Raw genomic sequence first — 15,043 nt, forward strand, 5'->3', positions numbered from 1 at the left:
ATTTACTAAGTGTCCGCACTTTTGTCGGACTTTCCAATGTTTTCGTCAATGGCAAGTATTTAACAGGTATTTAAACAGGTGTCTGCGCTGGCATTGTGACGCACGCGATCGTTTTTTTGGCGCAGCTGCGCTAGCTTTCATGAAACAAATTCTGGGGCTGGCCTTCGGACAATCCAACGGATTCGGACTGAGTGCGGGATTTAACTTTCAAATTGTGTCGCAAGACAATGCACTTACACGCACCACGAAGAAGAAGGTGAACTCTGGCGGACCTGAGTGGGGAAGAGACACATGCCGGAGATCGGGCGCACGACGTTAGTGAATCACCGGACAGTGCATTATCGTCAGACAGGTAAGTAGCCCCATGAGCCCCAAAATGTTTTTGGTCTCTGTGACAATTGGATTTTGAAAATGTTGGGTTGTCATAAACATCAAGACTGTAATTAAGCTTTATTGTTAGACACCTTTGATAACTGTTAGAGCTGTTTATTGGAGCCTAACGGTAATGGCACACGTGGCGTTTTGAACGCGTTTTTTGAAAACGCATCAGTTTTTGACAGGTTTGACCAATTATCTTAATTCAAACTGGTCAAACACATGCGTTTTGACGGACCGCTTAAAAATAGGCCAAAAACCGGTTTCAAAATGCCACGTGTGCCATCACCCTAAGGCTAAAGTACAGTAAATTACCAACATCCAGAGGCCCATTTGTAACAAGTGATCATCTGTAAGCCTGATGAAGCTACACGTTTTACTCAAGTTATCGTGGACATTGGTTGTGTGTAGAAATGGATCTTTAAGAATCTGATGAAGGCTGTGGTCACACGTGGTGTTTTGAATCAGTTTTTGTCCGTTTTTCTTAGCTATCTTAATTAAAACTGGTCAAAAACAAGGAGTTGGTGGATGCTCTAGTCAAGGTCTGGGCGGAGAACCCTCAGGAGACCATCCGTAATCTCATCAGGGGCATGCAGAGGCGCTGTAGGGAGGCCACACACACAATAAAGAGCACAATAAATAAATAATAAAGCACAATAAATAGTGTTATTCCCCAAATAGACACTGTGATAGCGATTTATGCAAAGCCTCTTGAAAAGTTGAAAACATTTAAGCAGTCAAGTGCTTTATTTGTGAGAAGATCAAATAAAGGCAGTGGGAACATTGCATAACCATATTTTCATCTGTGTCACAACAGTTGACATGAGAAGATGGTTTTCTTTATTTATACAAACACAATGGTTTTGACTTTCAAAACGAAATAAAAAAAAACAAAACATTTATATGTCCCTATATACTTTTTGACTACACTGCATAAAAAAAAAATTTAAAAAAAAGAAGAAATGTGTAAATAAACCCTTACATTGCAGCTTTCAAGTAGCACAAGAACAAAAGTCAACTGTGAAAAGGCCTATACAGGCGGTCCTCTACTTAAGAACACTCGACTTACATACGACCCCTAGTTACAAACGGACCTTTGGATGTTGGTAATTTATTGTACTTTAGTCCTAGGCTACAATAAACAGCTATAACAGTTATCACAGGTGTCTGCAATGAAGCTTCAGTGTTAATATTGATTCTTATGACAACCAAACATTTTTAAAATCCAATTGTCACAGAGACCAAAAAAGTTCTGGCTGTGATTACAATGATAAAATATACAGTTCCGACTTACATACAAATTCAACTTAAGAACAAACCTACAGACCCTATCTTGTATGTAACCCGGGGACTGCCTGTAGTTACTTCCAGACCACAAAATGTTTTATTACAAACATTCTCTAGATATTTAGAATCTGAGATCATTATGTCACTACCACAGATTTACCACACCCTCATACAGAAGAAACAAAGCAAATTATAGAGTCATTATTAAGGCTAATGAGGTACTACTATGAATAACAGTATTTATATGCTTATGCTCACATAAAACTATGGTGCCGCTCTGTACACAGGGAAAACATAGGACATGTCCCATCTTTCCCCATGTTACGGCGCCATGCATTGCTAGGGAGAGAAGGAGGGGTCGCCACTCCTCTCGTCCATCGCGGCGAACATATGTCCGCCGGGCCGCATATGTGTGAGAGATAATCTCCACATGACTTTGTGTAACTTCAAAGCAGCAGGAGTGTAAGAGTTAAGTGGGTATAGAGTCGACCCAGGAGCTGTGGGGACATTTAAATAGAACAATATAGTTGGGGCTTGTTACAGACTTTGCCTATTTAGGAACCCGCTACACATTTTCTGATATTTAATAGCACATTATACCCACACAATACAAGCTGATTTATAGAACTATTCACTGTAGTTGGTAATAATCTTAGTGAATATACATGCAAATACCAGAGTTATACGTACAATAAGTAAGTAGGTGACATGACACTACACTGGTAGCATTTGGCAAGGTCTTGATGACGTGAATAAATGCAGACACTTTGGTTGTGTCACTCACTCAATTGTATTGAACAAATCAGGATTTCAATGTCCTTTCTTAGCACACCACACAGTTGCCAGGGCAGCCTTTTACAAGTGGACAAATGAGGAAAAAGTAAACAAGTAGCAAAGCAATTCCTTCACATACAAGCAGCCAACCTTGACAGTAACTTCTGATGTATCAGCATGCATTCTAAAATCTCAAGTAGTGTAGATTTGTACCGTGTTAGCCATGGAGAGACTAAGAAAACTAGTATGCTCAAAAGCTCACCATCAAATATACTCAGCCTCAAAATGATATCGCCTGATTTCTTCACTCTTCTAAAATCTCAAGCACTGCAGCTTTACAGTCTTTAGAAGGCAATAGCCGAAACAGCCGAAAAAGGAAAAAAAGGAACTGAAAACAAGGAATGGAAGTGGCAGAATTCTGATCTCATCTTCATAGCTGTATGTGTCACTTTGTTGAATGTGGGGGAAGATTGCACAATAACTGCTCGTCATCGTTGCTTAATGTAAATTGTAACCAACTTTTTAAAGGAAACCTACCATTTGATTTGATGCATTATGAAGCAAACATACCTTGAGACAGCTTTAGCTACACTGATGCAGGATCGTATCTTGGTTAATCCCTGTGCTGAGTGGTTTTGCTGATTAACAGATATAACATTATGATAATGAAGCTCTGTCGCTTCTATGGCTGCTTCAGCGCTGGATTCTGAGCCTCTCCTAGCCTGTGAGTTTTTCTCTGCAGGAGAAATCACTGCAATCACTGTTCTCCCTGCCAGACAGAATAATCAATAGCTGCACCATCCCCCAGCTGCTGTGTATAAGTGATCCAGCTCAGGTTGATTAGTCATTTGTAATTACAAGTTCAGTGTGTGTTGATCTAGGCAGCCAGCCTGACCCAGCTTTCCCTAGGTCCAGAATGTTATAATAGTTTTTTCAGTAAAACCACTCAGCTCAGGGATATGATATTATCCTGTAGGTTTCCTTTAACAAATTTTGCAAGCTTCAACAGTACAAATAAACACAAGCAACTTTATAATACATCTCTGAATATCTTGTCACCTGCAAACCTAACCCGTCTATTAGACAAATAAAATTTGAAGAATTCTGAAGATACTTGGTGGCTATGGCTTGGCACCCTGGGGTTGGCACTGCTAACCTTGGTAAAGTATGAAATTGTTTATTGTTAACAATCTCAACACCCTAGTGATGTTAACACAATAAAGATAATTTTAACCCTTTACTTCACAAATTTACTCAGTTTTATTGCTGTTTTAGATCCTATCACTACCTAGGCTGCTCAGTATAGGATTCCAGCATGTGGGCGGGGACTCTCTAAGCAGACACATTATGATCCATCTAGTTCAGTGACAATGTGGTTAAATTATCAGGATACAGGGTTATGTACACATTCATCTGCCTTCTGAACAATGTACTGGTATCTGACACATAGAAAAAGAGGAAACAGATTACAGATAAGGAGATACACCAGAGGCCTATTACATACAATGACAGTCTTCTCTCATACATCTCTGCTATTCCACAATACACTAGATCTGCTGTGCCTCTCCTGATAAAGAACTTATCTGTCTGTAGCTTGCAGTTCTCCTCACGCTGATGCTGGCAGGAACTCCGTGTCTTTATCATTGTGTGAGCTCCATTCTGGGGGCGGGGCTAGAGTGCAGGGACCAGAGAGAAGGAAACGCAGCTCCACAGCAGTCAAACAGAAATACAAGACGGCCCAAGTAAGAAGTTACAGGGTCGTATCTAGGGGAAACTGAAATTGTGTACACCATAGAGACAGGTTGGACTTGTCTGTCTGTCTGTGAAATGCTGTATTTTTGTTAACAATTACAGAATGTGTTATTTTGTTATGCTGATTACATTTAAGAAACTTGTCTTCGTGGGAACTGAAAAAAGTCTGTAATATATCTTATTGGGGCAAAGTGTCCTACTCTTTTGCTTTCTCTCCAAAATCCCTGCTGAATTCAATTTTTCTAGAAAAACTGACGCTGGTAAGATGTCTATGAAGAAGGGATGGGCAAAACAAGTCACAGATGCTCTGTTTTCACCCACCAATTCATAGAAAAATGCTAAATTATAGAAAGAGGTTGCAGAGAAAATTTGCTGCAAAAAGATAAAAAAATGTTAAGTTTTGTGATGACCCGAAACATTATTACTATATATTTCTGATTGGATACACATACCTCCCGTAACTTTTCAATGACAATAATGCATTTGAGAACATCATTCTATCTCTCAGTAATCATTCAATCGGATTAGCAAAGAAACTGTCCTAAAAACAAATAACAATCCTTTTTATTTTTGTTATATTTAAATCTTGTGGGTTTTTTTTCACTGCCGAGAGTTATTTTTAAATCCTATAAAAAGTATCAAGGTACAAAACCAGAAAAACACAATATACACAAACTGAGTTTTTGTTGTCAAAACCATGGGAGTCAGAGAGAGGAGGCCTAGGATTGTCTATATACATATCAACACATTAGCAAATTATCAAAAAAAAAAAAAATTAAATAAAAAGCAAGCGCATTAGGACTATTAGATTTTAGAGAAACTCCAATGGACTTTAAATAAAGTAGCACACACATGAAAACCACATCTTCATTGAGGCTTAGGACCATCTCTGTAGAGATCATATAGAGCCGCCATGATAAGACATTTATAGTCTCACCTACAGACAGGAACACCTCCAGGATAATAGATCACACACTTTTCATATAAGCACACACTGAAGTAAAGGCGATCATAGCAAAAATTCAGCTGTAGCTCTTTGTCATTCCATATGTATATATACAGTATATGGAACAGTAAGTTGTGAACAAAATACAGGTGTGCAATTTCCATTATATAGCTATTAAAAGGATTTATCTTGAATAAACATCTTTCTTTGAGCAGTTTTCCAGCAGAGGTCAAGGGGCGGGAGTTCAATAGCGCAATTAGAGTCTTGTAAAACAAGTGACATTGCATTACCCATGGCAGACCTTGATACACAGTATCAGCAGCACTGCACTATATTCTTCCTCATGATCTGTTAAGTACATACAAAGCAAATTGAAATTGCAGCCCTGCTATGAACCCAATTCTTGTGTTTGTCTTGAGCTGCAAAGATTGAGAAGACTAATTAATGGATGTCACGCCAAAAGGAAGTAAGCGAGGACTAAGGAAACAGGCAAACAATAGAGGGCTTAGTCTTGCAGCAAAACATTGGGCTATAATAAAAGCAATGCATGCAGCCTGACCTATGCAAGTCACCAATACACAACTCCCAGGGAGATAAATGCTCAATAACTTTGCGCCTTTATATAAAACACAATACGGAAATGTGTTGTAACAGCAGAAACCATTTATTTTGTCGGTATCTATAAACTGCACTTTTTCTGTAGCTTCTCAGATTCAATTTGCACCTGCTGACAGTTATGGTCCATTTGCAAAAAGATAGTCCATATGGTTTCTATAGACAACACATTTCAATACTGTCAATAAGAAATATCCAGATGTTATCCTGAAAAATGTATGTGAAAAATAAACATACAAATGATATACAATTCATCCAGAGAAACTTTTTGGTATAGAAATAAAAATATTTGTTTACCAAGTCTGATGTAGATACCAGTATGATAGTAAACATTCTGAGCAATAAATCTATATATGTAATGTAGAATTACAGGGGAAAAAACCCTTGAAGTGGTTTTCCAGAATAAAAATATGAATGCCTTTCAAAAGAGTTAAATACGGTAAGTTCACCCTATTATTTAATTTCTGTAACTCAAATGTTAAAAATTCCCGGTGCCAACATAATGCACTATACTTTATCAGTAGAAGTAAATATTCAGTCTAAAGCAGACATAACCACATATTTCTGCAGCATTAAAGTAACAAATTATTTTGAACTGATGGCTTTGGAATAAACAAAGTGTCCGGTTTCAAGGTCCTGCCCACACTAGAGTGTAACACAAGAGAAGAGCACAGTAAGAGTAGAGTTCTAGAATGTCACAGAGGGGAATAGGACTGTGTTATTTCCTGGCCCGGAAGCTAACATTCCTGGCTACATCACAACATTGGTGAACCATCATCAATATGACTGAATGTTGTGGAGGACAAATCCAGATGTAAACTTCAAGACAGAAGTCTCCAAGTACTTATCTGTTGTAACCTACTCAAGGCTGTGCCGATAAACCACTTTACCTGAGAAATGCCTACACAACGGCTAAAATGGTCAGGAGCGTCAAATTGGATTGGATCACTTTTACAAATGCCCGTGCAGATATCAGCCTTTACAATGCAAAGGTTAACTGTGGCTTTTTCCCGCATAAGAAACTAACAAATTGTGGCAAGTGCCATTTCTTTACCAGCTACAGGACACCCACAAACAGATGCCTCCAATTTAAAATATTAAAAGTTATTGATGAGACCAGGTTACCATTGCAGACATTTTGGGGTGTGGTCAATGGTCTGCTTACATGCAGTTGCTATCATCATTCAACAATAACAATCACTCCATGTAACAAACTTTTTTTGTGCTGCAGAGGGTGTTCGGTAGGACTCCAACAACTAGCCTTCACACCATGATCCCATTATAGAGTCACCAGTTTTACTTATTGAGAGCACATTTGGAGGCTTTAACCACTTTATGCTATGAATACCCGATAAAAGCAACCATTTGCAGAAAATGAGACCCAGTCATCAAGGTCACCCAATCCTTAACCTCGGCTATTTTTCTGACTTTCAACACATCAGTTTAAAAACTACTTCGCTCCTCGACAGCTGCCACCATCACTACATACTCTATAAACAATCAATAATAATGGTTGTCATAGCAATATTGGCCATCTAGACCAATGGGTTCATCCAGTTTTGTTATCTAAAACTCCATTTTACTCCACCTGCATCGAAGCAGCAACTACTTACACACATAAGGGAAGCTTATCCAATACGTTCTACTGAGCCTGAGGCAAAGACAACAAGTCCTTGTCTTGGAAGACATTGAATGTTTATAGACTTGTTCAATTCGTGTGAGCAAATGCTGAGGAGGAATGGCTGCAAGCAATTATATTCTGTACGTTTATTGTAAAATGAATATATCCCAGCATGTGATGACAGGTCCACTTTATACCACGTCTATTAAACATGGCAATGATCAGTTGTTTTTAATGAAACAAAGATTCACTGACCTCAGTGGATAGTATTGAAGTGTTTTCATATTGCTTAAGTCTAAAATGTTATACAGGTAATATAAAACATGTCAAAATGTTTCCCAAATATGTGATGGATTAATAGAAGTGTCACTGCTTCCTTAGGTAACCTCTCATAAATGGATGTCTGCGTTGATATTAACAGAAAAATGTGAAAAGATTACAAACAAGCGGCTGAAGTGTTTTCAATGTGATTAAGTGCGGAAATTTGGCTTCCACTGAAAAGGAGAAAAGAGTTTTGAGAGAGCTATTGCAATAGGTTGAAAAAAAAAAAAAAAGAAGACAATCTGATGAAATAGTTGTATCTAGTTTGAGGGACTAAGAAGACCGACCGAGTAAGGCCTCATTCACACACGTTACAGCCGGGCGAGGAGGAAGGATGAACATTGCTCACCCCTCCATAGGAAACAGCGCCACACATGGTGTCGCTGCCACCGCAATGGTCGTGTGAATGGAGCCTTAATGAGACAGTCAGGAGAAATGGCAAAATTGTGTTATTCCAGGAATGTTCTCAAGGAACAGCCATGATTTTCAAACCAGATCTAAGGCGCAAAATCAATAAGTATGGATGATATTAACCAAGGACGAGCATTTTAATTTACTTTGATGTATAGAATATTCTATTGCAAATTTGCAGCAAAATTTATTTTAAAAAAACAAAAATAAAAAAAAAAGCAAGCAGAAAATGTATATGCTTGGAGTGTTTCATATCAGCAGTGAAAAGAAGGAATATGTTTGTAGAAATAATACGCAAAAGGTAGCAAACAAATCATACTTAAAAAAACAAAACAAAAACACACACATAATATGGGAAGGTGAGTGAAACTAGCCATCAAAAGTGTCCTTTGATCTGTTCCACAGTAAAAGATATAAGGGGAGAAGAAGACCAGCTGTTGGATTTCATCTGTTCAATCTTTCTGTTCTCAGGGTGAAGAGATTTATCATAGGGCGCTGCATGATAGAGACCACACCCACCCCGCCGGATAGATCAAGAGGTTGATAGAAGCGCTGACAAATGTCCCCCATAGTTGTGAATTGAAATTCATTTCTATGGGCTCATACCTGGGGCTGTGCTCCCACCTCCTCTTGTGCGATACGGTCTTCTCAATGTAAACTCAGCAGGTTCTAGAACTGCCCATGTTTGCAGTTCAGATCCAGAAAATGTTGAGGGAACCTAAGAATACACAGCACACGACATATGCTGCACCGTACCGCTCCAGTATGGTGCCGTGAGGCCACAGAAGTGTATGGGGGGCACATATATATGCCGTATATACGTCCTCCATACATTTGTGTGAATGTAGCCTTAGGTAATGGATGACCAGAGATTTTTTTTTTTTATCAAAGTAGTGGTTTCATGGCTTGAAAGCTCCACATTGCCACATGATGGACACCAAAAGCAAACAATGAGCTATACCACAATGGGGTCCACTGAGTTCCTCTCGAGGGTCAGTCAAAATAACACAATGTGCTGCATTTGGAAATTGAAATGATGCAGATGTGAAGCTGGCCCAAGAAGGCTTCTTCTGTTCCTTCAGTTTGCTGTCAGAATCATTAAAGTGGCTTTGGCCCTTAATAAATCTGCTGGCTGTGTTCTTATGCAGTTGGGGTTGTTTTGCGGCAGTTGCATCAAAAGTTGCAGCACATAGACCAGGGTGGAGACTGGAGTTTTTACACCAGAATTTACACCAAAAAATTGACCTAAACGGAAAGTCACAATACATGAATTGCATCCCATTGTGAAATCTTGTGTATGCAAAGGCACAATGAAAAGTCGCAAAACATAGTTTGCACACCCACTGTGCCAAAACAACTTCAAACATAAACAAAAGCTACATCAACCCCCAAAAGAATACAACTTGCTTCAGGTCCCATGTTCTGGAAAAAAAAGGTCCAACGGAGCAAATAAGTCACAAGCCCCCCCCCCTTCCCCCGGCTTTCCTCCTCAATAATAATGTAATCTGCCTATCGTGAGCAGGCTTGGGACCCTAAACTCCAGCTGCATAACAGCACAAACCTACTGGCAGTTTCCCTTTAAAACATGCAAGAATGGAGAGCTCTGTGCTTTGTGCATACAGTAAAAAATAGGAAGTGTACAAAGTACAAGGAAATAAATCATTAGCTATATGCATAAATATAGAAGTAGATTTACTCTTTTAATCACTAGTTCATACTAATGCACAGCAATAACCGTGTATTGCGGTGTATTAGAAGTGTCAGCCTATGCACCTGCATAGGCTGACAGGCATCTACTCAGTCGAGCAAGCAGATGCTGATGGCAGACGCGGGGACCTTCATTAGGTGCCTGGCTAAAAAGATGGCACCCCGCAATCGCATCCCTTTATCATACACTGGTGCACGGAATGCAAGACTTCTGCCCAAGAATCCTTATACAATGCCTGAGGCACAGAAAAATTAAAATGCCTAAAGCTACCTTTACAAAAACGTGACCTTTTCACAGGCCGCAGACAATGGACCTGTGATCCATTGTTTGGAGCCTATGTGTCAATGGCATGCAAGCTCCATTTTCATGCCTATGATCGTAGAATAGGCCTGCCGAAAACACGGGCCGAAACAGGACCTATTCAACAATTTATTTCTGTGCAGTTAACGCTTAGGCTACATGCACACAAACTTGCATGTTGCCATGGGCTAGTTTACTAGCTTGTAAGGTTTGTTCGATCTAGTATTAATAGCTGTGTGTTGTGCGTTTTTAGAATGGTCGCACACGCAAGCAGTAAACGTTTTAATGGATTAGTCTCTATGGGGGTTATTTTAACGGACCATCTGACCAATCCGTTACAAAGTAGAGCAACAAGGCAGAGAACTGCCTTTAGGGATCACCCATAGATTACAGTTTACCAAGATCAGTGAAAAACAGAATGTCAGGCATTTGCAAATCTGACTCTATAGTGCAGCGATGGCTAACCTATGGCACTGGTGCCAGAGGTGGCACTCAGAGTCCTTGCTGTGGGCACTCAGGCCATCACCAGAGATGACTCCAGGTATCTTCCTGCAGTCCCAGACATCCCAGGACTTACTCTGCACAGAGATATTTTAAAGTGACAGCTGTACCTGGGACTATTTTCTGCTTTATTGATGTCCCCAGGGTGCTGGTATCAATGAAAACTGTGACAGAAAAGGGAGTATAAATCACAAATTAAATTTCTGTGTTGGCACTTTGCAATAAATAAGCAAGTCTTTGTTGAAATTTGGGCACTCGGTCTCTAAAAGGTTTGCCATCACTGCTATAGTGGATCGAAAGCTGACTGCTTCATGTACATCTAGCCTAACAAAGAAATGAGACAACACATGATAAAAGAAGTGCCAGAGATGTTATTTTATGGGGAATCAAATTATTTAGCAAAATAGCCAAGTCAGAAGAACTTAAAAATTGTCAAAAAAGACAAGGGGGGTGGGGGGCAAAATGTGGCCACAGTCAACACTGGAATGAAGTTTATATGTTCTTCCTGTGTTTCTGCTAGTTTCTTAAAATGCTCTAGTTTCCCATACTTCAAGGACATACTGACAGGTAATTAAGAATGAAAACCTTACCAAGGAGAAAAGGTTATGCTAACATCTGTAATGCACTACAAAATATGTTGGCATTATATAAGGAAGAGAGATAACGAAAATAATGCAAGTACAAAATCTGAAAAAAAAAAAAAATCCAACCCAGCTCTGTGTCAACTCTAAAACTTGAATAGCTATGCCAAATATGGAGCAGGAGTCACCTAGGTAAAGGAATCTGAAGATTACGGAACAAGTCAGAACACAGCACTCACTCAATAAAGGAGAACCATATCATGCAACTCTGTATGCTATATAGAGTATATGCCTCATACCAACCGTTCTATCTGGAACAAGACAGGGAATTCTATGAAGAGTTTAAATATATACACAAGCCAAGGTCATCACAAAATAGCTTTGTGTCCATCTTCCTGTAAACATTGACTAGATATATGGATGAAGAATAGATTGTACTCAACATCTGGATTATATATAGTGTATACTATAGGACTATTAGTGTAAAGTCACTATGTACAGCCTCCAACAATTTGGATAACAAGCTCATATTCCACACTAACTGGCTTCATATAGAAGTCATAAAGAACACATGACATGTTAAGCACAGTGTAATCTGCATCCAGCATATTATAGAGCAGAAGGTGCTGAGCACATAGATATATAGTCTAGCTGCACTTTTTATGCAGAGAAGTCAGGATATTGGTCCAATAAATAATGGACAGCCTCCCTTCTAAGACCAGTCAACCATGAACAGAGGCTAAAATTGTGCAATTTTGATCCAAGTTTGGTCCATTTTCAGTTCTAGTGCTATCTGATCATTTGTTTTTGTAGCCCTAGCGTCACCCGAGTGATTAATACCTCTCTGAGCTACTTCCTTGAAAAAGAGGTGTGAAGAAGTGACCACAGAGGATGACATCCGAGTTGCATGCACTACTCGTATCAATGAACGGTGAAAAACATCTGAAATGTGAATAGCACAATAGTCTATTTCTGAGTCAAAGTTCTGTCAGTTTTAGACTCGGACAGGACTTGTACAAGAAAATTGTTTGTGGGTAAGAGGCCTAGTAGAAAAAGCATTAAATGAAAGAATAAATGACAAACTATACTGGTTATATTCTCATATTCTGTTCTGCTGCTCTTCTGCTATAACATGCTGTCTGCTCTTTCAATGTGACACATTTACTTTTAGTAGAGGATCCTCTTTACAAGGAAAATATTTCCATGATATAAAATTCAGGTATAGAACATTTAATTTTCAGGCAAAAAAGAAAGTGACACTCAGTAATGTTGAATATAATAGCAGCATACATAGTATTCAATGTATAACAGCTTCTTTACATTAATACTGTAACACTTTTGCAAGGATAATATGCACTGCAATAAAAGATATATAAAAAACGCTTATGCTGCAATTCTCGCTTCCTACAATCCAGTCTCTCATAATGCTGAATGCTACACACTGAACAGCACCAAAGACAAAGACAGCTCCCTGGATGACTTCAGAACAGGCTGCCTGAAATAAACTGCATGGCTTTCACATAACATTCCAGGAGCAGCCAAGACCCCTCCTCAATGTCACAATATGCAATAAAGGCTGTATAAGAAAAGAAGAAGCCATCTGTGTAGGAATACAAAGCCTTGTGATGCCTGAAAACAAAATATTCATGCTGCTTCATGTGTACAATGACTTCTAACCCCAATAGATCTGCTTCAAGATCCAGCAGTGTGGCGAAACATTGCAGATGTGTCGGACAAGGCCTCTCCTAAACAAACACCGGGCAGCAGCGAGGAGGATATAATGATCTACTGTAACCCATAACATATGTCTTCACTTGCCTGGCCTTTATGAATAGAGTACACAAGCAAAAAGATCTCAACGCACAGGTCTTCATTTAATGGGGACTAGAAAACTATAGATGCAGCCTGATCCATTTGCTTACACTTCATCAGACACTATTATTATTATTATTATCAAGACATTCACAATTTACCTTTCTAGAAAATAAGATAAATTGTAACTAAAAAATAACATAATAAGGAAATAAATGGAGATATAAATATATGGAAATGTAAAAAAAGATTGCATTTTTTTTAAACAAGAAGGTACAAGCTCTGTGCAAACAGAGCAGATGGTAGCAGGTCCATAGGAAATGTGCAATGTTCTGTATATTATTACCCAGCGCCTTGATGCCATATAAGTTAATGGGCCATGGCCTGGCATACTGATATACAGCTATTGTTTCCATGTCTAAAGCAAGCAGTTATATATTGGGATGATATGTGCCACAAAGTACAAAGGAGGTCTGTGATGGGTTTTCGGAGAGGTCCATTTGCTGGGGGAGCGATAGGCGGGACTTGCTAAATGACATCCTATGGAACAGACCTCACATCATGTCAACAATCACAACACTTCCCTCAGCACAAACAAACAAAAGCAATAACAATAGGCAGAGAGGGACAATACAAAGAAACTCCTGGATCACTTGTAATGTCACAGGCCATGAAGCATTGATAACATGACAGCAAGCAGCGTTATGTAGGCCACGCACACCCCAGTGATATAATCACTATATAGATGTAGTAGAAGGAGATGAAGACTAGCAGACAGCTGTCACTGGCAGCACTCTGTGCCCCTCTCTGACAGCTTCTTTGTTTACTCCCTGAGGAAAGTTGCAGCCCCGTCAGGGATGCCATGACAGCTGGCAGAGGAGGATGCTGCGGCCACTACTCACCGACGCCGTATTTCTCGTGCTCCGTGGGTCTCCACATGTCTGCGGCGGCTGCGGTTGTGTGTGCTCAGGAGAGGAGAGCCATGGTCGGCGGTGTGCGGAGCGCTTGTCCTTCCCCTGCTCTATCCTGTCTTTGTGTACGAGTCCTGTCAAGGGACGGAAGGATGCGGGACGGCTCACACAATGCAGCTCATGTGTGGATGTGTGCTGGCTGCTGCTGCCCCGGCTTGTGCTGTGAGCTCTCCACTGCTCCGCCTCACATGCCTGGCACTAGTGTGTAGAATGGAGCGCTCCCCCGTGCTCCTCATTCCTGTGCCACTGTGCCATGGAGAATGCCCTGTTTATCTATGGACACGAGCATGCGCCATGCACCGTTATCTGACAGGCAGCAGCGGCTTATTGTTCTGGTAACCAGGAGCGAAGCAACGCTGCAGGCTGCCGGAGAGGTGCACGCCGGGATATGTAGTACTAGCGGCAAGGCACAGGAAGCCTCTGCTCTGGTGTGCACAGCACTGAGGGGCGGGGCCATCAGACGTAGGACCGCCCACCCTTCAGGAGCACTGGCTTGTTTAGCTCAGGGGCGAACACATAACCCTGTAGACGGTGTAATACGGTAACAAACCCCGTACACTCATCACACAGAATAGCAAGATGATTGACCCGCCTATCCTGTCATAGCGCTAAGGTTCCGCCCACACAGTGTCAGCACAGTGAGAACCCTCCCACTCGCGGAAGTCGTGGCGGCATGGCAGAGGGCGTCGGTGCCAGAGAAGGTACTTCATTACATGTGTACGGCAGTGCTGAGAGGAGTGTGGGCTCCATGAGGGGCCTGGGGGCGGATTTCTCTTCCTGATGCTCAATCCATACACATCTTATAGTTACATGGACAATCCGTGCTGCTCAGTACCCAAGCACAATGCTGTTACCTCCCCCCCTGAAACTGGTACCATTCATGAGTGTGTTCTGAACCTTCAGCACACGGATCCTGGATTCACATGACCGTGTTCTGTCCAAGGAGCAGACATCTGTGAGCTGGGTACATCCGATCTGACTATAATGTGATAATACACCTTACACAGCCGTTACCTGTCCAGAAAGTTTGGTCACCTTAATAGTTTCCCATGCAAGGATTTATGGGGC

General features: G+C 40.6%; 2 protein-coding genes across 4 annotated transcripts in view; one reads left to right on the plus strand and one right to left on the minus strand.

Moving 5' to 3' along the window:
* Positions 1-14,394, minus strand: part of DOCK4 (dedicator of cytokinesis 4) — a 182,204-nt gene extending 167,810 nt beyond the window's left edge. For 2 of the 3 annotated variants that reach the window (XM_072146919.1, XM_072146916.1), the window contains exon 1: positions 13,907-14,393. In XM_072146919.1, coding sequence (XP_072003020.1) covers positions 13,907-13,943 — 37 coding nt within the window. In that variant the 5' untranslated portion in view covers positions 13,944-14,393. Of the gene's footprint in view, positions 1-13,906 lie in introns of all 3 variants that reach the window. The other variant, XM_072146918.1, reaches the window with a different exon arrangement.
* Positions 14,395-14,451: 57 nt separating this feature from the next.
* Positions 14,452-15,043, plus strand: part of ZNF277 (zinc finger protein 277) — a 74,573-nt gene continuing 73,981 nt past the window's right edge. The window contains exon 1 of the mRNA XM_072146921.1: positions 14,452-14,676. Coding sequence (XP_072003022.1) covers positions 14,649-14,676 — 28 coding nt within the window. The 5' untranslated portion in view covers positions 14,452-14,648. The remainder of the gene's footprint in view (positions 14,677-15,043) is intronic.

The sequence above is a fragment of the Engystomops pustulosus genome, chromosome 4 (genome assembly GCF_040894005.1).
Source record: "Engystomops pustulosus chromosome 4, aEngPut4.maternal, whole genome shotgun sequence".
In the NCBI taxonomy this organism is placed as follows: domain Eukaryota; kingdom Metazoa; phylum Chordata; class Amphibia; order Anura; family Leptodactylidae; genus Engystomops; species Engystomops pustulosus.